The sequence below is a fragment of the Chelonia mydas genome, chromosome 25, assembly GCF_015237465.2.
Source record: "Chelonia mydas isolate rCheMyd1 chromosome 25, rCheMyd1.pri.v2, whole genome shotgun sequence".
NCBI classification, from domain to species: domain Eukaryota; kingdom Metazoa; phylum Chordata; order Testudines; family Cheloniidae; genus Chelonia; species Chelonia mydas.
Genome location: NC_057858.1, coordinates 3,040,727 through 3,065,923, shown reverse-complemented (window position 1 = coordinate 3,065,923; position 25,197 = coordinate 3,040,727). Strand labels below are relative to the sequence as shown.

The 25,197-nt window shown below is 54.9% G+C and overlaps 1 protein-coding gene across 3 annotated transcripts; it reads left to right on the top strand.

The window, feature by feature from the left end:
* The first annotated feature begins 1,935 nt into the window (after positions 1 to 1,935).
* LOC102948209 (mucosa-associated lymphoid tissue lymphoma translocation protein 1) lies at positions 1,936 to 24,867 on the top strand. 3 transcript variants are annotated; one of them, XM_007063854.4, is made up of 17 exons: positions 1,936 to 2,108; positions 6,720 to 6,941; positions 8,053 to 8,219; positions 9,155 to 9,285; positions 9,705 to 9,855; positions 10,709 to 10,887; positions 11,187 to 11,283; positions 12,249 to 12,296; positions 12,643 to 12,681; positions 13,454 to 13,657; positions 15,161 to 15,338; positions 16,621 to 16,695; positions 18,010 to 18,137; positions 18,266 to 18,415; positions 18,989 to 19,146; positions 20,151 to 20,285; positions 21,254 to 24,867. In XM_007063854.4, exons 2-17 carry the CDS (start codon positions 6,805 to 6,807, stop codon positions 21,611 to 21,613), a joined length of 2,337 nt encoding a protein of 778 aa, XP_007063916.2. In that variant the 5' UTR covers positions 1,936 to 2,108; positions 6,720 to 6,804; the 3' UTR covers positions 21,614 to 24,867. The 3 variants fall into 3 exon arrangements, with proteins under 3 accessions (XP_007063916.2, XP_043391824.1, XP_043391823.1); XM_043535888.1 differs by having other exon boundaries at positions 1,939 to 2,088; XM_043535889.1 differs by lacking the exon at positions 12,643 to 12,681 and having other exon boundaries at positions 1,938 to 2,108.
* Positions 24,868 to 25,197: the final 330 nt, after the last annotated feature.

The window sequence follows — 25,197 nt, the reverse complement described above, 5'->3', positions numbered from 1 at the left end:
CTCCAAATATGGCAACCAGCTGAACCCTGAGCATTTGGGCAAGACTCCCCAGCCAAACACTCAGGAAAGAATTCTCTGTAGTAACTCAGATCCCACCCCATCTAACATCCCATCACAGGCCATTGGGCATATCTACCGCTAATAGTCAAAGATCAATTCATTGCCAAGATTAGGCTATCCCATCCCCTCCATAAACTTATCAAGCTAAGTCTTGAAGCCAGATATGTCTTTTGCCCCCACTGCTCCCCTTGGAAGGCTGTTCCAGAACTTCAGTCCTCTGCTGGTTAGAAACCTTTGTCTAATTTCAAGTCTAAACTTCCTGATGACCAGTTTATATCCATTTGTTCTTGTGTCCACATTGGTACTGAGCTTAAATAATTCTTCTCCCTCCCTGGTATTTATCCCTCTGATATATTTATAGAGAGCAATCGTATCTCCCCTCAGCCTTCTTTTGGTTAGGCTAAATATGCCAAGGTCCTTGAGTCTCCTTTCCTGAGACAGGTTTTCCATTCCTCGGATCATCCTAGTAGCCCTTCTCTGTACCTGTTCCAGTTTGAATTCATCCTTCTTAAACATGTTTGTTTGGCTCTCCTATGGTTATTACCTGGCAATAAATAACTTTCATGATTAAGATGGTTGCTTCTCTCTCTCTCTCCCTCCATCCCATCATGGGTGGTTTTTTTTTTTTTGGCTTCCCCATTCACTTTGCAGCAACGCTCCTCATACCCAAACTAAAGATCCCTGCAGTGCCCAAAAATCCTGTGGGGTTTGCTCATCGAGTGGGTTACGACCAGAACAATGGTAACGTGAAAGCGGAGATAGGGTTGTGCTGAACCTGGGGCATAGGCGGGTGGCAGCTTGGAGGTGCTGCTCAGCCCGGCCTGCTGAGTCCAGGGACGTGTAAGGGGTCAGTTGGGGGGTGCTGATTGACCCGGTCCTCCCAGATGCTCTCTGTTAACGTGTGTGTGCGTTTGTCTGGTTCTGGGACTGGAAGAACCCAGCCCTGGGGAACCGAGATCCTGCAGAATCGCTCCACTTGGAGGGGACTTGCAGCAGGGAGAAGCAGAGCTCCGTGGGAGAACACAGTGTATAAGCAGTACATTGATAGAATTACAGAATCCCCCTCCCCCACAGAAAAGTAACCCTAATAAATGAGTGTTCCCCAAAGTAACGGGCAAATCTGGTAACATAGGGAACCGTTCGCTGCTAAGTCCCAGGTTCCCATTCGGGCTGGGAGTCACCAGACGCTCCTGGGGCCAGACCCCCATGGGCATTTCTGTACCTACCTCCTATCTGGGCCTTGGCGCCTCCTGGCTGTTGGCTAGCCTGTGTGTGTCAGTGAGTCGCAGGGCAGCCCCATGGCAAACTCCATCCCCCATGGCATGGACGGGACTCAGGAGAAGCTAAGGCTTCAACTGGGACACAGAAACTGAGCAGGTCCCCCCAGAGCAGCGCCCCGGGTGCGGGGCAGGGGGATTTTGCCCTGGTGCTGCTCATGTTGCACTGTGGCTCAGTCTCCAGAGCTGGAATTCACCTCACCACCCAAAGCTGGCACTGCCCAGCCATGGATTCTCAGAGAGGCTGGTGTAAGCCAAGAACGACCCACTTCCCGCTGGCATGTGGAGGGCAGTGCGTGTGCACACGCGTGATGGAGTTGCCTGGGGCCCTGGGTGTCAGGGTAGAGGTTCCTGTTTTAGCTGGTTCCATTTGAAGGGCAGTGTCTGGATCCCAGGGCTCAGCTGTGTGCGCTGGGCTGGGCGATGGCCATGCAGGCCAGCCCCACCTCGGGGGCAGCGCCATGGGAGCAGAGGGGTCTATGCTGGGTGTGAGCTGGGCCCCAGCACTACTGCAGTTAGGGCTCAGGAAGCTGCTCACAAAAGCAGAAGTGCCGTGTACTGCAGCGTGGGGGGACTTTTGTTTTTAACCCTCGTTTCCTGTGCGTGGGCTTCAGAGCTCAGTGACACGGCTCTGCACAGCTGGGCGCAGGCAGGCTCCGTGGACGGGCGTGCGGAGGGCTGCCATCTCCAGGCTCTGAGCAGCGCTGGCAGGAGCAGGTGGGCTTCTCCAGCATCCAGGCTGTCTCCGAAGGTGTCTCTGCTCTGCCAGGGGTGAGTACACTGTTGCCGACTCCCTGCTGCTCAGACTTCAGCCCTCCCCTCCACTTCCTCCCATGCTCCCCTCCCTGCGTGCCTCTTCCCATTCACCGCTTGGCCCCAGCAATCTCCCCTGTGCCCACCCTGCGCAGGCCGTGTCTGCAAAGCCTTAATTCCACCCTTCCAAGCATCCAGCACCCTCAGCTCCATTGCCATCAGCCTCTTTGAGGATCAGACCCTAGGCTGGTAAATCCAACAGGGAGGGGCGCAGCCTCCCTCGCAGTGCCAGCAGGCTGGTCGCAGGAGAGAAAGGACATGCTTGTGGTTAAGGCAATGGGGGGGCAGGACTCCTGGGTTCTATTCCCAGCCCTGCCAGAGAGTTCCTGTGTGACCTTGGGTGGGTCACTCTTTCTCAGGCACTGCAGGTCCTGCTATTAGAGCTGCATGAGATGGAGCCAATAAGAGATTGCTCAGCTCCCCCCTAACCAGGATCAAGGCAGGGCAGCTCCTCACTTGGGTCGCTACGATAACATTGCAATGGAGGAAAATAACAGAGAGGAGCTTCAGGGCTGGAGGAAACTGGAAGGGGGGAGGGTTCCCAGCAGTAACCCCCCGACCCTTAGAGGTCAGCCGGGCTTACGACACCTCTAGCAGGAGTCTGAAAAATCCCAGTCCCCCCGCTCCCATTCAGTCTCCACGTATTCAGTCTTAACACGAGACTCAGAGGCTGAGGCCGAGACAGTGCAGCCTAGGGGTCAGAGCACGGGACGGGGAGCCTGTGACATACCACAGTACAATCCAGACTAATGAGCAGCTCAGTCATCCTGGTCCTGCAACCTTGGTGCCTTACAATGCCTTGCTGAAGTGGCTTCCACCTGGGCCACTCACAAACAGCTTCCAGCATGCAAGCCACACCCTGTGTATCTTTGTGTAACTGCAGCCTGCCAGCCACACTGAGGTTACATACCCTGCTCTCACCAGCCTGGGTTATATTGAAGGGTGACACCAAAACACCCCCAGTCTTAGACGGTCCCTCAGTAATGTATGTCCTCTCCTGGACAATACAAGCTACATTAAGTCTATTTCTTTAGAAATAATATGCACACAACTTGCCACCCCCAATGGAGTTTGTCAGACACTTTAATTTAAACACACTGGGTTAGATAAAAGAGTAAAACAAGTTTATTAATTACAAAAAGAGCCATTTTCAATGAGTACAAGTAACGAGTCAAAAAAATCAGAAATGGTTACAAGAACAATAGAGTTAAGACATTTCCTAATGCCGAACTTAACAAACTCTATCAGAGTCAAGCAAAGTTTCTTACCATATACTTTCAGCAGTCTTACTGACCAAACCCTGTAGGTTAGGACCCCTTCTCCCAGAATCCAATGAAGGCTTCCTTTGTTGCTTCAGCTGCAGTGAATCTGATGGGCAGGGAGAGAGAAAGAGGGGACCAGTGGGGTTTTTGTCTTTCCTTTCTATAGTTTCAGTCCTCCTCTTGAAAAACATTTCCAGATGGGCACTAGAAGGAAAAGAGTCTGCATGGAAAGATGTTCCCTGCTGCTTTTTCCTCATCTATTTAAGCTTCCTTTGTTTCCCTTCCAGCTGATGACTCTGTTTACTGCTTAAATGCAAATTAAGCAGAGGACACATTCCTTTGTTTAGGACAGGCCTGTTTGCCACCCTCAGTTTGGAACATGTTTTAATAAAGCCACACAGTGGCTTCACATACAAGGTTACCACACAGGTTTTATCAGGATGTTACTGATCAACAAATTATGAGTTTTCAAATGATATCTCACAAGGAGTACTTTGTACAAAGATTATTACAATAGTGTGTCAGGTGTGAGTACAGGGGTACGTCATTCTGTCACAGAGCCGAATTCCAATTCTGATGCCAACACTGAGGCTAGTGCCCACGTGTCTTTCCCAGGCGCTCTCCCACCCAGGGCCTGGGAGGCGGCTATTAGTACATTACTGTATCCCCCCTGCCCTAAACCCCCCTGAAACCCATCTACCAGGTCCCAGGGGCAGGATCACTCTGCCTGGGGCCCTTTGCCTAAAACAAATCAGACTCCAGCTCAAGCCTCCACCCAGGTCTGGGCTCCTACTTCTGGCTCTGGGAAATTAAAATAACCCCTCCTGGGTCCCCTTTACAGGGGGCTTTTCCCCCTCGCCAGCGCTCAGCGCCCTTGGAACACGAAGAGCTTTTCATCGGGGGGAAACCAGTCCAAAGAACCATGATAACCCAGGTCTAGATTTACCTGTAAGAACCTGAGGCACCTAAACCAGGCATCAGGCGTCTGGATGGCCTCACGGGCAGAGACCCAGGACTCCACTGGCTTGTCTTCCTGGCAGAGTTACCTCGAGTTACACTTCCAGCGTCACCCCTCGCTGGAGTCCCACAGAACCCTTCACTGCTGTGACGGTGCTGTTTACACCAGCTGAATGCTCTGCCCCCTCCAGAGCACAGGCTAACGAGCTGCGCAGCGTGGCGGCAGGCTTGCTCCACTGGACTGCTGCTCATCCTCCAACACCTTTCCACACTTTTGCCCCCACCGCACCACCAAGTCCAGAAAGGACAAACGAGTTTCCACTTACTGCAGCGCCAAGGCCTTCTGTCACACCCGAGGAGGGCCACGCCCAGTGTGGACGCAGCAGGTGGGATTCCACAGCGGAGCTGCTCTCATGCGAGCAAGGCTAACTCGAGTTCATTGTGCAGTGAAGACAGATCCCAGGCTGTCCACAAGCCCCACCCCCCCAAAGCCCTCTTGTGGTTCTCATCTACTGGTCTGCTCCCGCCCAAAGAGAACCGTGCAGCTACCCAGCCCAGCTCTGCAATATCGGCTCCGGTCCTGCTGGCCCAGGATCCTGGGAAGTCAGCTCTGGCGGGCGTGGCTAACAGGGTGCCATGGGCTGACAGAGATCTCAGCCACCTTCCACGGCCGCTGATGGCTACAACGCGAGCTCTGCACGATTATCTCCCCCACTGCTCCAGCCCCACAGATTCACTCCACACAGGAACCAAACCGCCACGTGGGGAACCCAGAGCAAAACAAGACCCTTGAGTAGGAGCCAGAACCCCAGCTCCTTGCAGTGACCCATCCGGTCTTTGCTCCAAGATTTCCTCTACTCTGAGGAGGATTTCATTCCAAACCACGGTCTCCTCGCCCCTCGGGCCAGGTGACCCCACCCTGGGCATATTCTGGCCAAATCATCAGCACTTTGGAGGGTTCAATACTAATCTATTGTCATTGACACAGTCAGAACAGAAACCAGTTCCAACCAGAGCGTCCAAGGGCAGTAGAGGGAATTCTGGGTAAGCAAGATGCATCCAGGAGGCTAACTAGAGAGGGCTGTTCCCCTTCTCCCCATAAAGGTTGCAGAGCGCCAGCCCTAGGGAACGTCTACACGCCTTTTACAACCCAGGGCAGCGAGTCTGTGGTGCTAAAATCAGCTGTTTGGCCTTGGACTGAGCTCCAGCCTGAGCCTGAATGGCTACACACAGAAGAGGGGGAGTATGGGGGTGGGGGCGGAGTCATGTGCCCCATGAGATTTCGGCCAGGGTGGGAGTCGGGCTGAGCACAGCTGAGGGGGATGTGCCTGGGAAAGGCACCAGCCCCCAGCCTCACTAGGAGGCCCCAGAGCAGGGAAGAGAGGCGGGGCGTGGAGAAGCCCACTGAGTCCCATCCCTTCCTCGCCCGCAGCTCGGCAGTCGGTGCCCGGAGCTTGCTCCAGCCCGGGAGAAGGAAGCGGGGAAGGAGCTGTGAGGGGCGTGGGTGGGGACAAGGTGGTGCCAGCTTGGAGGGGTCTGGGGGGCGCAGGGGGAGTGGGAAAGGGACCAGATGCGACACTTGGGTCAGTCACATGCCCCCACAAACCTTTAAATTGTGCCTTTCCCCCCAGAAAGAGTTACGGGTGGTCTTTGTCTAGCACTAGAGCATAAGCCCCACGTGCGCAAGTCTTCAGACCCAGGCTTTGAGCTCGTTGCCGTGTGGATGTACTCTGTCTTCTGGCCTGCGCCCTACGGCCCCATCAGAGGGCTTGAAACTCCTTGGGTATCGGCTTATTTTGTGCTAGAGTGTTTTGTGCTAAAGTAGCTAGAGATCCTTTGATAACTTCTGTATCTCCTGAATGTACCAGCTAGGAGGAGTTTGGCATTTTAGCTGTCATGGCCTTCCAGAACAGGTAGTAAGTGGCAATGGACCTCATGTTCAGTCAGATTATTTTGTTGCCTTTTGATCTTTCCTTTGGGGGTGGGGGACAAAGGAGGGGGGGTTGTACCCCAGCAGAATGGGCTGTGGGTTCAGCCTCCTAACCCACGCTGCCACCCTGTTGGCACTTCCCCTGGTTGCAGGCTTGCTTGACTCTCCCCCCTTGCGGGCCCCCGGGCTATGGGATAGGGAGCTGCTGCTCCAAACAGCCAGCACTCCTGAGGGGCACTTTGATGGGCGATTTGTGGGAGCAGGGATGGGTGTCAGGCCAGGGAGGGCGGCTGCCCGTGGGAGATGCCTAGCTATTTTGCCCCTGCTCTCAGTTCAGACAGGAGCTATCCAGGAGCCGTTGGCTGTGTTGCCCTCCTCAGAATGATTCTCCACCAATGCTCGCTGTGCTTTCTGTGCCAGGTGGATGCTGGTTCGGGATCAGCGGGGAACAGGCCACCTGACACCTCCCAGGGCTTGAGGCAGAAGGAAGGGGCCAGGCGGGCCAATGGCTGATGGGAGCGTGCCCATCGGCACCCTGGGAGAAGGTGCCTTGGCCAGGCTCTGTGAGCTCCTGGACAACTGCAGCCGGGGCTGGAGGAAACTGGCTGAAATTGCCGGTGCCGAGAAACGCTTCAAATGCAGGTGGAGGAAGTGTGGGGGCACAACAGGCTTCGGGCACCGATCTGGGCAGCGCGTCCGCGGGCGACATGTCAGTGCAGCGGCCTCGCCAGCCTGCCTGTCCCAGTGCATGTGCTTGTGTGCAGAGGGGGCTGGTGTGGGGAGTGCACATGTGTGTGTGTACGTGCAGACGCAGGGGGGTGATGTAGGGGATGCTCCTGGGTATGAGTGGTCACACTCTGTGTGTGTGTGTGTGTGTGTGTGTGTGTGAGAGGGTAGGGGTGTCATCGCAGTGTAGGCTGTGGTATGAAGTGTGTGTGTGTGTATACAGTGTGCGCTGTTCCAGTGAAGGCTGTGGGGGGTGGGGGTGTGTGAGAGAGAGAGAGAGAAAGAGAGAGCTGTCCCAGTGTAGGCCCCATGTGTGTGAATGTGTGTAGATGTCACAGGGCAGGCTGTGGGGTATGTGTAGAGTGTTTTCTGTCCCAGTGGAGGGTGTGTGCTGTCCCAGTGCAGGCTCTGTGTGTGTGTCTGTGTGTGTAGGGGGTGCTGTCCCAGGGCAGGCTGTGGCGGGTGTAGGGGGTGGGGTGTCCCAGTGCAGGCTCTGTGTGTGTGTCTGTGTGTGTAGGGGGTGTGCTGTCCCAGTGCAGGCTGTTGGGAGTGTAGGGGGTGGTGTGTCCCAGTGCAGGCTGTTGGGAGTGTAGGGGGTGGGGTGTCCCAGTGCAGGCTGTGGGGGATGTAGGGGGTGGGGTGTCCCAGTGCAGGCTGTGGGGGGTGTAGGTGCAGGATCTGATGGTCATGGTTGTGCCAGTGAATGTAAGTATGGGGTGAAGAGAAAAGGCCCCCGAGGTGCTCTAAGGATGGTGGGTGTCTCAGCCTGGATCCCCTACCCGGGAACGTTACCCTGGCTGTAGCACATCTCCTGCGTAGATCTCAAGGTGGGTTAGGATCATTATCCCTGAGACACAGGCCATCCCGCAGGGCAGAGCCAGGCTGAGCTGAGCACCTGGGTCTCCTGCATCCCCATTCCCCGCCCTCTCCACCAGACCACGCGGCCTCCCACTCAGAAGCTGAGGCTGTCTCCCCAGCCACAGGATTGAAAGGGTTATGTTGTTTTGTGTTTGCTGTGGGTTCCCAGCGAGGAGGAGCTGGAGATGTGTTCCCTGAAGGTCCTGGAGCCCTGCGGGAGCCCCAGCCAGTGCCTCCTGCAGCTGCTGTCAGAGCGGGACTGCACCCTAAAGTACCTGCTCTGCTGCCTGGATAAGATGGGACACACCGAGGCCTTCCAGTTTCTCTCCAGTGTCGGTACGGGCTGGTGGTTGGAGCAGGGACTGGGGGTCAAGATGCTGGGGTTCTGCTCCCCGCTCTAGGGTGAGAATGAGGCTTGGTGGCTGGGTCTGGGGGTCAGGGAGCAGGGGTTCTTCTCCTGCTCTAGGGTGGCCGTGGGGTCTGGTGGCTGGGTCTGGGGGTCAGGGTGTGGGGTTCCGCTCCCTGCTCTAGGATGGGAGCGGGGTCTGGTGGCTGGGTCTGGGGGTTCTGCTCCCCGCTCTAGGATGGGAGTGGGGTCTGGTGGCTGGGTCTGGGGGTTCTGCTCCCCGCTCTAGGATGGGAGTGGGGTCTGGTGGCTGGGTCTGGGGGTTCTGCTCCCCGCTCTAGGATGGGAGTGGGGTCTGGTGGCTGTCACTGGCGGTCAGGACTCCTGGGTTCTAAGCCCCGCTGTGGGAAGGTGTGGGAGGGCTCTGCTGGAGCAGGGAGCAGCAAGGCAGAATGGCTGGATTCCAGAGAGTGTGAGCTGATGGCTGGAGCTGGGAGCCAGGACTCCTGATGGTGGTTGGAATGGGGGCCCCAGGAATTTACAGGTGAAGGGAAATTGTGTGAGGGGAGTGTAATGGGAACTATCTAAAACTACGGCAACTTACGCACAAGCCGGATTCTTGCCCGAGGCTACGTCTACACCGGAAACGCTGCAGCCCCTCTAGTGCGTCAGCAGCAGGGGGTTCTCCTGTGGGGCAGCTAATCCCTCTCCCGCAGGGGCGGAGCTGTGTTGCTGGAAGAATTCTCCCCTTGGCTTAGCGCTAGCTGTGTTGGGTGTTTGGTCGGCTTCACTGTGATGCTCAGCGAGTGGATTTTTCACATCCCTGAGCAACGCAACTGGGTTAACGTCTGAGTGTAGACCAGGCCTGTGACATGTTCCTGGGGGGGCCTGATTGCCCAGGGGTTTGTTCTTTCCTTTCTTGCAGTCCAAGAGTCCATCAGGATCGTGGTGCAGCCCGAATCTCAGGTGGTTACAGAAGGGACCACAGCGTCTTTCACTTGCTGGGCGACGGGGCCCCCGGGACTCAATTACCAGTGGTTCTGTGGGAAGCAGGAGGTGAGGCTTGGGGAGGGAGGAGGGAAAAGGGAAAATCTCCAGGCTTAATAAATTAATCAGTCAATAAATCTGCAGCAGCAGCATGGTCTAGTGGGAGGAAAACAAGTCCCAAGGCCTGGCTGTGACACACTGAGTGGCCTTGGGCGAGTCAAATTTGGGGGGGCCCAGCTTGAGACACAAAGGGCCAAGAAAAGCATCCCCAGCTCCAGCTGAAGCCAATGGATTCATTGGTGCCTGGACAGTGCAGGCAATGCTCAGAGCTCTGTGTCAATGTTAGGTGGTATTATTAGACCATGCAGCCTCCTAGCACAGCCCCCGTGGAGGGTGGGACACTTGGGGATGGATGGAGGGCGCAGTGCCAGGAGGCTGCATGGTTTCTGCTCCCTTCAACCTGGCATGTTTTATTTTGTGCCTGTTAGGTGCCCGGTGCCACCTCCCCTGAGCTGGTGATTGACCCAGCTACTCTGCAGACCCCGGACTGGTACATCTGCCGCGTTAACCACAGGGCCAGCTTCACGTTCTCCAGGTGGGCCCGGCTCCAGGTCAAGCGAAGCAGCAGCCCTGCCTCAGGTAGGAGGGCAAGTCGCAGGGCTGTTTGCAGCAGCGGCAGGGAAAGCAGCTGGCAGGGCCAGCCAGGCAGTTGAGCTGTCTGGGGGCAGCTCCAGTCTCGGCACTGTGTTGACTTGCAGATCCTGCCCTCTGGGCCTGGCAGAACCAGGAGGGCCGTGTACCGTCGATGTGTGTTTCATGCTTGTGCCTGGGATGGGCCTGCTGCCCAGTGGTACCAGCTGTGTCCTGTCCTGCAGTCCTTTCGCATGCCGAACTCCCATTGACTTCTGTGGGAGCTGTATATATGATTCCAGCCCTTAAACAGACTGCCTAACAGGCTGAGGTCACCAGGGCCTTCCTGCCAGTGTATTACAGCTGGGGAAGGCAGTGTGGTCTAGTGGGTAGTGCACTGGACTGGGACTTAGGAGTCCTGGATGCTATTCCTGGCTCTACCAGTGGCCTGCTGGGTGACTTTGCCTCTGTGCCTCAGTGTCCCCATCTGTGGCCCATTGGGGGGCTCCTGCCCTCAATTCTTAAAGCACCGTGAGCTCTGTGGATATAAAGTGCTAGATAAGGGCTCAGGACTGCTGTTATGATGATTAACTGGAGGGTCCGGACAGTCTGGTCAATGCCCCAAGTGGTGCTGTGAGCAGAGGGCGATCTGGGTTCTGGTGTGACAGAGTGCGCCGCTGCTCAGACTGAGATGGGGCAGTGCCTGCTGGATATGTAGTCTCCACTGGCTGTGCCTCTGTATTGCCCACTGCAGCCTTGGCTGCCCCTGCTTGAGCCTGCCCTGGGGCCTGGTCCCACATGAGGACTCCTGTGCCTGTGTTGTCCTGCCCAGGCTAGCGCTCTGTTCTCCACCCCCCTCCAGCGAGTGGCTATTGTTCGACAATGGTGGGACTGCAGATCCTCTGTCAGCCCCAGCCCTGCACCTTGGACGAAGGGGACTCCCTCCAGCTGCGGTGCGTGGCCATCGGGAACCCACCACCCCAGTACCAGTGGTTCCGAAACGGGAGTCCGATTGAGGGGGCGCGGAACTCCCACCTCCAGGTACCCTCCCTTGGGGTCTGGGCAAGGGCTGCAGGCTGGGCAGGAGGCCTGCAATGGGTTGCAGACTCTCGGTAAGGGGCTGTGGGCTCAGCAGCCCAAGGTGGGGGGGATCTGCAGTGCAGGACAGTGAGCGAGGGGTAATCCCTGGTTCAGCTCTCCAAGCCTAGCCCACCCGAGCACGTTCTATTGCATTCAGTGCCCGCAGCCCCCAGCTCACCAAAGGCAGATTCCTGGGGGCTCTAGCCCAGAGTGCAGGGTCCACCAGCTGGAGCTTGCCCCTTCCTTTCCCCTCGCCGCAGGTGAAGCTGGTGACAACCGCAGAGAGAGGCCGCTATGCCTGCAAGGTATTTAACCTCTTCCAGGAGCTGTGGAGCCAGGACACAGAGGTGGAGATTGGTGAGGACTCGTGTCAGGACTCGGGATCTGTAGCCACCCCCACCGCAGGCCATTGGCAGGCTTGGAACGGGGGCCTTCAGAACCAAAGCTCAGTCCTCCATTACTCGAACTAAAGGAGCAACTCTGTGCGCGGGTAGCAGTAGTAGGCTGTTACCCTCTGTCGACCAACCACTAGAGAACAGAAGCGACATTTTGCTCGCGTGTTGGACCCTTGGCACACTGAGCCTGCGGGCAGTCCCCACCCCACCACCCTGCCCTTTGCCCTCCAGGTTTGTTGCCTGTTTAACAAGTCCTCAGCAATCCCTGCAGGAGAGCTCTGAGGCTGCTGGGCAGGCTGTGAAGTGATGTGGTCAGTCCTATGTGAAAATCAGATAATCATGTGGGTTACATGCTAGTCACATGGCTTGGTGCAGCGGGGGAAGGTGCTTGATATCACAGTGATGGGCCTAGGCTGCCTTTTAAACCCAGGGAGCTCAGCAGGGGTCTCATGAACAGGTACTGGGGGTCACGACCACACTGGCTTGCTCATATTGTTAAATGGATGGGCCCCAGCTGCGTCCTGTCTAGACTGCAAGCGGGGGTGGGGGAGGAGTTGGAGGCCCTTATTAAAATAATCCTCTGCCATGTTGGCCTGGAGTTCCCACCCCGGCATGGCCAGGGTCAGAGGGCACCCCCTGCCCACCCTGGGCATTCCTGCCTCTAATACCTTCCTTGAGGCGCTGTGCGGGGAGCGGTCCCACCAAGCCTCGCTGAGGCCTGGGGGTGGGGGAAGAGACCACAGCGCCTCCTTATGGTGCTTCCTGTGCCTGTCTGCCAGCCCTACAGGGAGGACGGGGTTTGGGGCAAGGACCTTGGCATGAATGATCTCGGGTGTCTGTGGCCCCAGTGAGCAGCCGGAGCTGGTGCTCACAGGCAGCCCTGCTCATCTCACCAGCCTCACTGCTTCACCCTTTGTTTTGTTCCAGGCCCACAGCTGTTTGCCTCCGGAGGCTCCTGGCGGGAGGAGGACACAGGTAGGTGAGGCCCACGTGGGTCCCACCCGGACCTAGGAGCTCCTATCTGAACACAGCTCCTCTGGGGCAGGTTAGGCGTTGTCATGGCAGGCGTGGCTTTTACATGTGCTAGTTAGTGGACTGGACTTCTTCTTTGTCCTCAACCAGCTTAGTTGGCTGCTGGGGGCCGAGTGCCTGCCCTATGGCCCAGGGGAGTGCTGCTCTCAGCATCTCTCCATGGGCAAGGGAGCTCCTGGGACTTGCGTTGTGTTGCTGGGGTTCCCTCCCCGCCAAGGGGGGCAGGGTCTACCAGCCATGGTGCCTGTGTGGCGCTCAGAGAGGTGATCATGTGTCCCATTCTTTCCAGGGAGTGCTCCAGAGCACAGCGGCCCCAGCCAGCTGTACGGTAAGCGGCTGCCTCCAAATCCCCAGGCCAGACCTCCACTTAGAAATGGATCGAGAGATACAGCTCTCGGCCTTCCCCGCTTCGTACGTGCATCCTCCTCCCGGGTGCCAATGCAGGGACCCACTCCAGACTGTTCTCCCAGCCAGTCCCTGTCTCAGCTGGCCTGTGGAGAAACATGTCTCCCACAACCAGGTCAGCTGAGCCATCCTCACACGGGCTCCTCCCTGTGGATTGGGCATTGAACCAATGTGGATCCAGCCCTGCCCGTGGACGTGCGAGATGGAGAAGAGCCATCAGACCAGCCCTAGGATTGGCCTGGCAATGCAATCTCCAGGGCCCTGTCCATCTCCCACCTCCTCCACGGCTTTGCAGCATGTCCTACTGCCCCAAAGATGCACCACCCCCGCCGCAGACCTGGCACCCACTGACAGGCAGCGAGGGCAGCGTGCTGGCTATTTTAGGCAAAGCGTGGCCTTCAAGGGAGAGCCAAAGGCTTGTCTGGAGGGATGAGCCAGCTGGAGGGAGGACTCTGCCTTCGTTTGGAGTAGAGGTTTAGGCCCAGGGCTAAAACTTGGGTCCGACTAGTTACATCCCTGCTCTAGAGAGCCCATCCACAGCAGGTGGGGCAAGAAGCTGTCTGGGGTGGTGCTGAGTGTGAAGGGGAGATAGAAGCAGGGAGAGGATGAACATTCATCCCAAAGGGCCCAGGAGGGTTCCCCTCGTTCCCTCCCCATGCCCTTAACGTGTTCCTCTTGCCCTTCTCCTGGGGCAGCCACAGACAAAGTGGCCCTCCTGATGGGCAACATGAACTACCTGCACCACAAGCACCTGAAGGCACCCATGGTGGACGTACATGAACTGACCAACCTGCTGCGCCAGCTGGATTTCAAGGTGGTCTCCCTGCTGGACCTGAGCAAGGACGAGATGCAGATGGCCGTCAACGAGTTCCTTCTCCTCTTGGACAAAGGAGTGTACGGTACAGAGGGAGCTCCCTATGTTGCTGGGTAGGGGTAGGAGAACCCCTTCTTTACTGGAGGAGAGGATGTCTATGTGGTGTACATTGGTCTACGCTGGAATAGGCCATTTCCTTCCGGGGCCCCGGCCCCTCTGGGCAGACTAGTGCAGGCTGGGAAGGGCAGGACTTCTTCACCAGTAAATACACAGGAAGGTTTTCATGAACATTTCAAAGTTTTCCCCCAATTTTAAACTTAAAAAATGTTACCCCCTCGGTGGAGGCACCCGTTTCCTACCCTTCTTGTGGCTGGGAGGTTGGGCAGCATCTCGGGGGCTCAGGCAATAAAAGCAGAAGGTGATACGGTGTGATAGAGCGGGTGTATTTTAGATAGTTGTACCATTTCTCGTAATCACCCTCATTCACTTGTCCAAGTGCCAGAAGGGAGTTAGCACTGAGTGATTGTCACCAACTTTAGACTGTCTGGGAGGTGTGGGATTGGTAACAGCCCGGTGGTGGTCACAGACTCACCATGGGGTGGCGAGGAGCACTGGTGAATGCCCTTCCTTGCTCTCACTAATGCTCAGCACTAGCCTGGCCCACTGCACCTGTTCAGCAGGCCATGCAGCCCAGGGACTGGCGTCATGATAACTCAGCGTTATTATTAAACATGTCAATGGAGGTGGCGCCTGGGCCAGTGCTGGGCGCTGTACAGACATACAGAGGGCGCGGAGCTTACGGTCTGAATGACAGGAAGGTAATGGGGCCATAAGGAGAAGTGAGTGAGCAGGAGGGAGGGATGGGGTGACAGGAAGACAAATGTAACAGGAGCTGGGTATCCCCTTGCTCGATAGATGCAGTGGTCACAGCAGCAACCTAGGAGATGCCCACAGGAAAGTGCCCCAGCAGACACGGGGGCGAGGAGGGACTTGGAGGGACCAAGGGATGGCTGGAGGATTCTGTCTGGGTGCCGCCCCCTCAGGACAGGAGAGAGCACACAGATGCCTGTGGGAGAAGCCAAGCATGGGGTCCTGGAGGCTGGATTGTTAGCAGCTCAGTGGGAGCTGCCCGGAGATCAGGCCCAGCATGCTGGGTGAGGCCGAGCTGTGGAAGGCTCTGTCATTAAGGACAGGGTTTGGATTAGCAGGCGTTGGCGGGGTGGCATAGCCAGAACCTGGATCCTGCTGAAGGCCTAAGGCAGGACATTTCTGGGCTTCTCCTCCTACAGTCTGGCCAAGAGAGGATCCCACAGTCCATTGCCGCAAGCAGGAGAGGGAACTCCAGTCAGTATGTCCCCAGGGACGGGAGGGAGGAACATGGCGAGCAGAGGAGGGTTGTGTGTAGGTCAGACGGAGAAATGAGTGGGAAGGAGGAGGAGAACCTGAGCCCCCCCGGAATGGACTTTGCAGCCCTGGATGCATTGGGCTGCAAGGCCAGCATTAGGAGGGTGGCAGAGACGGAGAAGGTGTGAGAGCAGCACAGACCGGTGCAGGGTGACGTGCTCTGCTCCTGCTCTCCCGCCCCCAGGTTTGCTCTACTACGCTGGCCACGGCTACGAGAACTTTGGAAACAGCTTTATGGTTCCTATTGATGCACCAAGATCCTACACTTCGGAGCACTGCCTGTGCGTGCAGAGTGTGCTGCAAAGCATGCAGCAGCGGCAAACCGGCCTCAACATCTTCCTGCTGGACATGTGCCGCAAGAGGTGAGCACACCAGAGCCAGCCGCCCAGGAGCGGCAGGGCCAGGATGCGGCACTCGGCACAGTGCATACGCTCTCCCGTACTGCGGACGCAGAGGGGGGCACAGTTCTTGGCTGCCTGCTTTGAGGGCCTTGGCTGGAAGATACTGTGTAAGTGCAAGGGACGTACACAGCACGGGCGTGCGAAAGCAGTCCTTTGGCTTGCCAAAACAGCAACACTCTCACATATACAGACACTGGTGCAAGCACACATGTGACCATGCTATCAGGTGTGAAATATTATAGCCACACACACTGAGGTCATGCACACCATGTGTGTCCATGTGCACATGTAGCTGCCTGCGGGCATGTGTATACCCAGGGGTTCCTACCCAGACGCACGCAAGAACATGCACGCAGAGGCAGCCACCATGCATTCCCACCCACAGGCGCATCGCCTCACTGCCCAGTGAAACCAGCCGTGATTACTCATTGAAGGGGATGCCTGACAGAGAGAGAGAGAGAGGTCCCTTGTCAGAACTAACTCCAGTGCTTCCCCGGAGAGCAGCCATCCACAGCGTAACCCCTGTGGAAAGGAGAACAGCAATAAATCCACAGCCAGGGGGCCAGAGTTCTTCTCCAGATACTCTGTCCTCTAGCCCAGTGTCCCGTTGGCGGCTGCCTGGGCTCCCAGGCCACACAGATGTTCTGCAAGGGCACGCCAGGCGCCTGCTGGAGGGCACTGAGTAGCTAAATACTCTTGGCCATTGAACCAGCAGTGCAGCCTGACTGCTGCTAAGCTGGCAAGTGCCATGTTGCCCCATCACTGGCAAATGACGCTATTCAACCAAGTAAAGACACTGTAGCCTCCAGGCGCAGACAGATTTAGATCTAGGCGCCCGCTTTTAGTATCCCGCTCGTTGGCCGATCTAACAGGTCTTCCCCAGCTAGGAGTACTGCATTGCTGCCAGTTGGTGTCTCCTTGTGTTGGCACAGTGGCTTCATGCTAACCAATCCATCGGGCTTGCATTGTTTCCAGCCCAGTCCACGTTTGTTCCTTACAGCATGTTTTGCAGGGCTTTGTCCTGTCTGGGCCTGGGGGGCCCAAGCAACAGGGCTCCCACCTGAGGGACTAGTCCACTACCTCCCAGAGCTCCCTGATAGGCAAGGCTCAGGCTGAATAGCATGAAACTTTCCTCTGCTCTTCTGATCAGAGCCCATTGGCATGGCCCAAGCCCGGAGGTCCAGAGCCACCATGGACTGTGTAGGTTTCATGCCCCTTATGAGGTGCTTCCATTTCTTTCCAGGAACCTGAACGACGACATCATCCCGCAGGTGGGGGCGCTGCAGGTCACGGCCAACATCGTCTTCGGCTACGCCACGTAGGTGCTCCCTGTCACCTCCTGCTGGCCACAGTCACTCCTCATCTGTGTCCTCCTGGGGCTTGAGTGGGGGAACGGGCGCAGGGTCCATTACAGGGAACTGAACCCACCAGTCACTCTGCTTTTGGAGAGCTGCTAGCAGGGATGTGTCCTGCATGGGCCTCCTGGGAGAAAGGGCAATAATGCAGCATACCTCCATATTGCCTCTCACCCCAAGCTCTCCAAGAGGCAGCCTTGTCTAGAGGTTAGAGCACAGGGAGTCAGCGTCAAAAGAGCTGGGTTCGGTACCCCATTCTGCAGCAGCTTGGGCATGTCAGGTCCCTGCTCTATACCTCAGGCTCCTTCCCCCATCTATAATGTGGCTAACAATTCTTGGCCACCTGCTTTGAGCTCCTTGGCTGGAAGGTGCTAAGGGACTGTGGCAGAGCACTTTTAATTCATTACGCATCACAGTCTCTTTGAAGAAGGTAGAGTTATCATCCCCCATTTAGAGATGTGGAAACTGAGGCACAGCAAGCCAAGCTGGCATTCCACCTCCCACATGGCTAATCCATGCCAAGCTGGACAGAGAACCCAAGTGTCCTGCATCCCAGTCCTGGGCTTCGTTCTCCAAACAGCACTTCCCCCCAGCTGCATGTGCTGTGTATTTTGTTCAGCTCCACGTCTCTGTCCCAAACCAGAACTTCTCCCCTCTGTAACTTGAGGGGAGGGGGCAACTTTCTGGGGCTGCTGCTGCTTTGGGGGGGTAGGTACGTCTGTCTCTCAGGCCTGCTGAGCTCTTGTGGTGGGGAGCTGTGTCATGAGCAGGCTCTGCAGGAGTGGAGAGCAGGGGGAATCCCCCCTCAGACTGGCCTTGGAGAGCAAAGCAAGGGGCCGGCTCCGGGGCCGGGGGCTCCACAAGAAGCGAGGCTCTGGTTCCCATTGAACCACAAGGGCAGCAAAGTCCCTGCGGCCCTGTGAAAAACCCAGCTTTAGAACACAAGAGGATCCAAACTCTCTTCCCCCCTCATCTTAGCTATTAGGCTGCCTTGATAGGCCCTAGGCCCAGACCCAAACCTGAACTTCCCCAGGTTGTAAGGGTGTCTGGAGCCAGGGTCTTGGTTCCGGCCCATCTCTGGTGAGCCATCCTGCCTGAATCCGAAGCTTCCTCAGGAGTCTGAATCAAGGCAGCTGCTGTTGAGGCCAGGTTCCCAGGAGCAAAGTCTCAGTACATTCTGTGCTGAGCGGGAGAAAGGGAGCAGTTGGGCGTAGAAGAGTCTTCACCCCTCCTATGAAGGAGCTCCAGGCCTTAGCTCTCTTCCGTGCCCCTCTCAGATGTGTGGACGCAGAGGCCTACGAGCTGAGCCAAGGGGAGCTGTTCAACGGCATCTTCGTCAGCTTCCTGAAGCGATGGCTGCTGGAGGAGGAGAAGATCACGGTGCTGCTGGACAAGGTGGCGGAAGGTGGGTTATCCAGGGGCGAGGGTAGAATGGCTCTTCCAGGCCAGCCCGTCACACCTCAGGACTGTCTGCGAGCAGCTGACTCACCGCTGTGCTGAAGACGTTTGCCTGGCCCTGGTTGTGTCTTCCAGACATGGGAACCCTGGAGATCACCAAGGGCAGGCAGGCGCTGGAGCTGCGGAGTAACCTGTCCGAGCGACGAGCCCTCACCGATCCAATTAAACCATCTGAGGGCCCAGAGGAGTTCTCTGTCAGGAACCTGCAATGGGCCAAGGCCCATGGTGAGCATCATGGCCCCGTTATCCCTGCTGACAGAGCAGTGGTGAGAGGCAGACAGTGAGAGAGGCCTGTCCTGGAGCTGGGGGGAAGGGGGTTACTCAGGAAGCCCCCAGGGATTGCAGTGACTCGGGGAGGTCTCAGCCTATGGAGCAGGCATTGCAATGCAGTTACCCAGAAAGCACGGGAGTGGGCAGAGTGCCGTCAGTGCAGCCAACCATGGAGAGCCAGAGCACGAGGGGCACACAGCTGGGCCCAGCAGGAAGCCTAGATCGTGAAACTTCTGCAAATGGCTTTGCTGCTATTGGCCCAGCTCTGATCAGGACAAGCACTGCTGGGATGGTCTTAGTGTCACAAAGCAGCTGCCATCAGGGAGCTCCACACTGACCCTGGGGACAGGACCCAGAGCCTCCTCCGCTCCCAAAGCGCAGGCCCCTGCCGTGTGAGCTGAAGGAGAATCTCCATTAATAGTGTTAGTAGAAGAGGGGCCAGGACACACGGCTGAGCGGTTCTCATTCTGACCAGTGGGTGGCAGTGACACACACACGCGTATCATGGCCCCATTTCTTTGTTTGCAGTGCTTCCCGAAAGCCGATACCTCCAGTTCGACTGCGGGGCTCGGGTACAGCTGGGTTTCGCAGCTGAGTTCTCCAACATCTTGATCATTTACACCCGCATCGTCGAGATGCCACAGGAGATCACACGATGTGAAGCAAAACTCACAGATGTCCCGGAGGTGAGAGGCCCAGTGCCAGAGCCTGCCTGGCTCAGAGACCTGGCTCAGGATAACGGCGGGGTTGGGGGTTCAGCGCTGTGAACAACGGGGATGCCCAGGCCACAAGTGAGAGCAAGCGCTCAGCTAGGCCCATTCCCACAGGGGCGTTTCCCCTTCGCACCAGAGAGTGGCTCGAGCAGCAAAGTCCCAGCTGCAGGGTAGCCCAGTTGGAGAGGTACTGCCTGACCAACTGTCCCGGCTCCTACTCCCTCTCTACAGGACACCGGTGAGACCCCAGAAGGTCATGCAGGGATGTCAAACAAGGGGACGGTACAAAGAAACTGCCCTATGGCAGGAGCCAGCCACAGTTTGCAGTCCCTGACACGGCTCCCACTTAGCGGCTAACTGGCCTTTGGAATTCTGCCTTCACGCCTGGCACCGTACTAGGAGGGAGGGCAGAGGAAGGCGCACCAAAGAGGAAGGGGTCAGGCTGACAGGCAGGGCCCTACCTCTCAGCTCATCACCTCCTCCCTGCTCTCCCCAGAGGGAACAAGAAGCTTGCCTTATATAGTCCCACCTTTCCCAGCATTCCTTGCTGACCCCCCCTTCTGGACTGAACACAGAAAGAGGCTGTGCTGTGCTCGCAGCCTCCCTTCGAGGCAGCTGCCTCTTACAGGCACGACATCAGTGCCAGTGTTGCCAACTCTCACGATTTCATTGCGAGGCACTGGCAATGGGTGTGTTCCTTGAGCCCCAGCTCCTGGAGTCATGTGAAGATGCAGGAAGCTCACCTTTCATTTGGCAAGCGAGGACATGTCTATCCCTCCTGGCCACAGTGAAAACGTGACCCTTAAAGGCTCTGAGCACGGAAAGCAATGAACCAGACCCCCACCATTATTATTTTAAAAATCTCATGATTTCGGGGTCGCTGACTCATGATTTCAGACCACATGGGGTGGGCGGTTCCACAGCCTGATGCTCTCTTGTGCCTTGGCTGCCTTTGACGACAGTGCTGTCTCTGGCAGGAGCTGGACGTGGATTTGAAATTCACCAACAAGGAGAGCCCAGAGGAAATGGGGAGCAGCCTCGCCCTGGCCTGGAGCCTCAGTTTCCCCGATTGCTGCCTCTACAGCCGCCTCTGCAGCCTGCAGAAACTGAGGGTAAGTGCTGCCCCGCCCTGTCGGTGCTGGTCCTGGTGAGACCACTGGCTGTGTAACCACACCCAAGGTGGAATGGACTCCAGCTCCCTCTCCTTTGGCTGCACAGCTTCCGCAGGGCCAACAGGGGCTAAAGGCGGGGAAAAAATAATGACCCTGAACATGCAGAAGGAGGCCAAATGAAGCCCTAGTGTACATGGGCTGGCTCACTCCACTGCCTTCGGGGGACTCCTGCGCCCTGACACTGGGGTTTGGATCCTTCTCAACAGGGCACTCCAGCGCTGGACCCCCTGGGGAAGGATTGCTGGGCTTTGCTGGAGTGAGTGACTGTTACCTTTGGGGCAGGGACTGTTTGTTCTGTGTTTGTACAGCGCCTAGTGCAGCGGGGTCCTGGTCCGGGACTGGGGCTTCTAGGCGCCCTGGCAATGCACATAACGAATAGCAGCCTCAGCGGGCAGGAGCTCCCCATGCTACTACTGCATGTTATAGTGAATGGATCCAATGCATCCCTCAAGTAACGCCCAAGTTATTATCTAGTGGCACCTAGAGTCCCCAGCTGACAGAGGGCCCCATTTCCTGGGCAATGCACAGACAGTCCCTGCTCACAGACCCACGCTAACAGGAGCCAGACAAAGGCATTGTATAGCTGGAGAACCAAAGGGGAGAGAGGTGAAGTGATTTGCCAAGGGTCTGTGGCAGAGCTAATTTGACCCAGGTCTCCGGGTTCCCAGGCCAGTGCCTTCCCCACAAGTCCATCCTGAATGGTGCTGAGCCCCCGGAACAGAGTCCCAGCGGGATGGAGTTGGCACCATCAGGGGTCAATGGACCAGCATGGACCTTGTGACCTTGTGGCTGGTGGTTAAGGAGAGGGCAGTGGGGAGTGTGATGTAGATGTCTTAAGGTGATAACAGTGTCACACGGTCCTGTCACATGCCCACCTATGGTAACCGCGGTTCGTGGTGTCGTTGCAGAAGGAACTGGTCTTCACCATCTGCTTGCAGTACCAATACCAAGGACTCGATGACTTTATTGAGGAGAACCAGTCAGTAAATATCGGGAAGCCACTGATTGCAAAGCTCAATCTGTGTGTCAGCGACGGGCCAGGGACAAACACCCCACTGGCCCATGCAGACTTGTGTGCAGATGCCTTGACCGGCTCATTCCAAAGCATCAGGAGCATGGAGACCCCCGAGTCACCAGCTGCGTCAGAGGCCTACCAGAGTCTGCCTTGTGACTCGCACCTTGGCAACTGGTGTTCTGAGGATGGCCAGTGGGTAAACACCCCAGAGGAGAACCTGAGCCCTGAGTTCCCAGGCTCTCACTCCATGTAGCGTTCGGGGTCTGGCATAAACGTCACCGTCCACTTCTTTTCCCAGTGTGGACCGAGGGAAACTGCTAGGGTCAGCTTCTGCCTTGGCCTCCACCCCACGCACAGTTGGGGGGGAGGGATAGCTCAGTGGTTTGAGCATTAGCCTGCTAAACGCAGGGTTATGAGTTCAATCCTTGAGGGGGCCATTTAGGGATCTGGGGTAAAAATTTGGAATTGATCCTGCTTTGAGCAGGAGATTGGACTAAATGACCTCCTGAGGTCCCTTCCAACCCTGATATTCTATGATTCTCTGATCTGGGCCTGAAGACCTTTGGTGGGACCCCAATGCAAAGAACTGTAATCTGTGGGGGTTCTTGGGGCAGTTGGCCTTTACATGCCTCAGCTCATTACATGTAAAACATCACCCAGCTGACTAGTCACTGGGGTGAGGTGGGTTGCTGGAGGACAGTGTGGTGGGACGATAAGGTGTCTGGAGCGTTCCTTGGGGTGTAGTTGAGGCCTTGGGCTGCCCCCAGTAGTAGGGTGTGATCTGAAGGTGTCCCTTCTGGTATCCGCTCCAACTGCGACCAGGGTTGTTCCTCTCTCCTCCCTCCACCTGTTTTGTTCCGGTTTGCCCTGCCTATCTGGCAGTCTGGGACTGTTCGTATTGATCAGCATAAGAAGCAAGACTTCCTGCTGAGTCCATTTTCTTACCCCATAAACACTGTTTTATTTCCTCCTTGGACATATTCAGGAATTGCTCCTGTATCATCAAATCCTGCATTCCTCCAAAGCTAGTTACATCCCGTCCTTTGAGCCATTTATCAAACAGATCTGTCATCTAGTTTACATAAGCCACATTACTTAGTCCAGGTCCTCTCTTAAGGGCTATAAATTTTACTCTGAAAGTTTCAGGTGTAACTTGAAATTGTTTTAAAACCAAATCCTTGAAATTATTATAGTCAGAAACCTCCTCAATAGGCATCTTATTGGATATGTCCAGAGCTCTTCCAGTCAATTTTGCGACCAATGTGGTCACCTTGTGAGCTTCAGGAATTTGATGGAGAGTGCACAGTCTCTCAAAGGTGAAAAAATATTCAGCAATATCACTGGATTCATCATACTGTGGACATAGTCATTCCCATTTGTGGATTGTTGGGGAAGGATTGTTAGGGTTATTTGGTATATTCTGCTGAGCCTTTGCCTTCTCTATCTCCAGTGCATGCTTCCTCTCTTTTTCCCTTGCCTCCATTTCTTTTTCTTTTGCCTTCATAGCTCTCTTGTGGGCAGCTTCTTCTGCCTCCACCCTGACTTTTTCTTTGGCTGCTTGTGCATCAATCTCCATCTGTCTGAGTTCTGCCCACCTTTCATGTTCCTTCTGTCGTTCCTCAGCTTCCAATCTGGCTAATTCCAGTTTCTGTTGGACATTTCATTCTGTCATCCTAAGCTCTCTGTATTTAACCTAGCTATACCCGAGAGTTAGAAAGAAAAAAAAAACTGGCTTGCAAAATTTTGCTGTGCTGTAACCTGATAGCTGTTCTCAGCCTACAGAAAAATCCTTTTATTATGGAGCTGCTCTGTCTCCCAGGCAGAGACAGAAAAAACTCTAACTGCTTTCAGCTTAAAACCTGCTTCCAAGCAGCCCAAAGGGAAAAAAAGTGTCCTTTTAAAATCCTACTGTGCTTCTGGTTCAAAATGAACCCACCACTCTGCCACCATGTCAAGGTTCCTTCCCCACTCTGAACTCTAGGGTACAGATGTGGGGACCTGCATGAAAGACCCCCTAAGCTTATTTGTACCAGCTTAGGTTAAAAACTTTCCCAAGGTACAAACTTTGCCTTGTCCTTGAACAGTACGCTGCCACCACCAAGCGTTTTAAACAAAGAACAGGGAAAGAGACCACTTGGAGACGTCTTCCCCCAAAATATCCCCCCAAGCCCTAGACCCCTTTCCTGGGGAAGGCTTGATAATAATATCCTCACCAATTGGTAACGGTGAACACAGACCCAAACCCTTGGATCTTAAGAACAATGAAAAATCAATCAGGTTCTTAAAAGAAGAATTTTATTTAAAGAAAAGGTAAAAGAATCACCTCTGTAAAATCAGGATGGTAAATACTTTACAGGGTAATCAGATTGAGAACATAGAGAATCCCGCTAGGCAAAATCTTAAGTTACAAAAAGACACAAAAACAGGAATACATATTCCCTCCAGCACAGCGAATTTTACAAGCCCTTAAATAAAAGAAAATCTAACGCATTTTCTAGCTAGATTACTTACTAACTTTAGAGGTGTTGGAAGGCTGCATTCCTGATCTGTTCCTGGCAAAGCTATCCCACAGACAGACAAAACCCTTTGTCCCCCCTCTCCAGATTTGAAAGTATCTTGTCTCCTCATTGGTCATTTTGGGTCAGGTGCCAGCGAGGTTACCTTAGCTTCTTAACGCTTTACAGGTGAAAGGATTTTTCCTCTGGCCAGGAGGGATTTTATAGCACTGTATACAGAAAGGTGGTTACCCTTCCCCTTATATTTATGACAGGAGTGCAGCAACTACACCAAAGAACAATGCAAATCACCATTTTTGCTCATTGGTGCCAGGTGCTGTTCATCAGCTCCTAACAGGCCTGACAAACTCACTAAACCTAGTGCACTGTTTTCATGGCATTTATCCAAAACTGATGTCATGGGAGGTCTCTAATGAAAGCTTATGACATACTGAGCCTCATAATCAGTGAGATGTATGTATGGTTGATATTTAAGGAATTGTGTATATGTATTAATTTTAAAGTCTGTGTCTAAGGCAGGGTTGACAAGCAGGTTTTTGCCAGCCAGAGGATGTATGGTCACCTGGCTGCCTCAGTTCACATGTCAATTAAGCATTGTAGCCCAGCACAATGGAAGCCGTGTTTGCATAAGAAGTCAACATGAGGATGTGAAGTCAAAATAAAATCAGCACACCAGAGAATAAACCCTGGGGCAGGGCATCATTCTGACTTTGGGGGCCAACAATGAACTTGGGGGATAGAAGGAGAAGTCAAAAGGACACCTCTTTTTTATCCTGCGCCTGAGGAAGTAATCAAGCAGCCCCGGTTGGAATCGCTGCAAGCAGGCTTTGGGTGAAAATGGACAGCTGACAGGTGGTTAGCCTGGTAAAGTTAAGTTTAGTCTCTAGAAGGTGACTATTGATGTTGTGTATGTAACTTTTCTGTTTCCATTATCCTTATTCACTATCTCGCTAATCTTTTATAATAGACTTATGATTGTTTTCACTATTAATATATCTCAGTGCTGTGGTGTTATACAGGAGCTGATCCTCAGTTGATTCAAACAAGCTTGTGTGTGCATTGTCCTGTTAGGGATAGCAAACCTGGTATTTCTGTGAGTAATGATCCCAATGATAATTGGGAATTGTTTAAAAACATTTTATTAGATGCAGTAAAGTCACAATCCCACAACTGATAAAGACGGCCATATTGGTTAAAAAACTGCGCTGGTTTAGAGGGGAAGTGAAGACAGTTATTAAAAAAATAAATAAATAGTATATAACAAATGGAAGAAAAGGAAAGTTGATAATAATGAATATAAATCAGAAGGTAGGAACTGTAA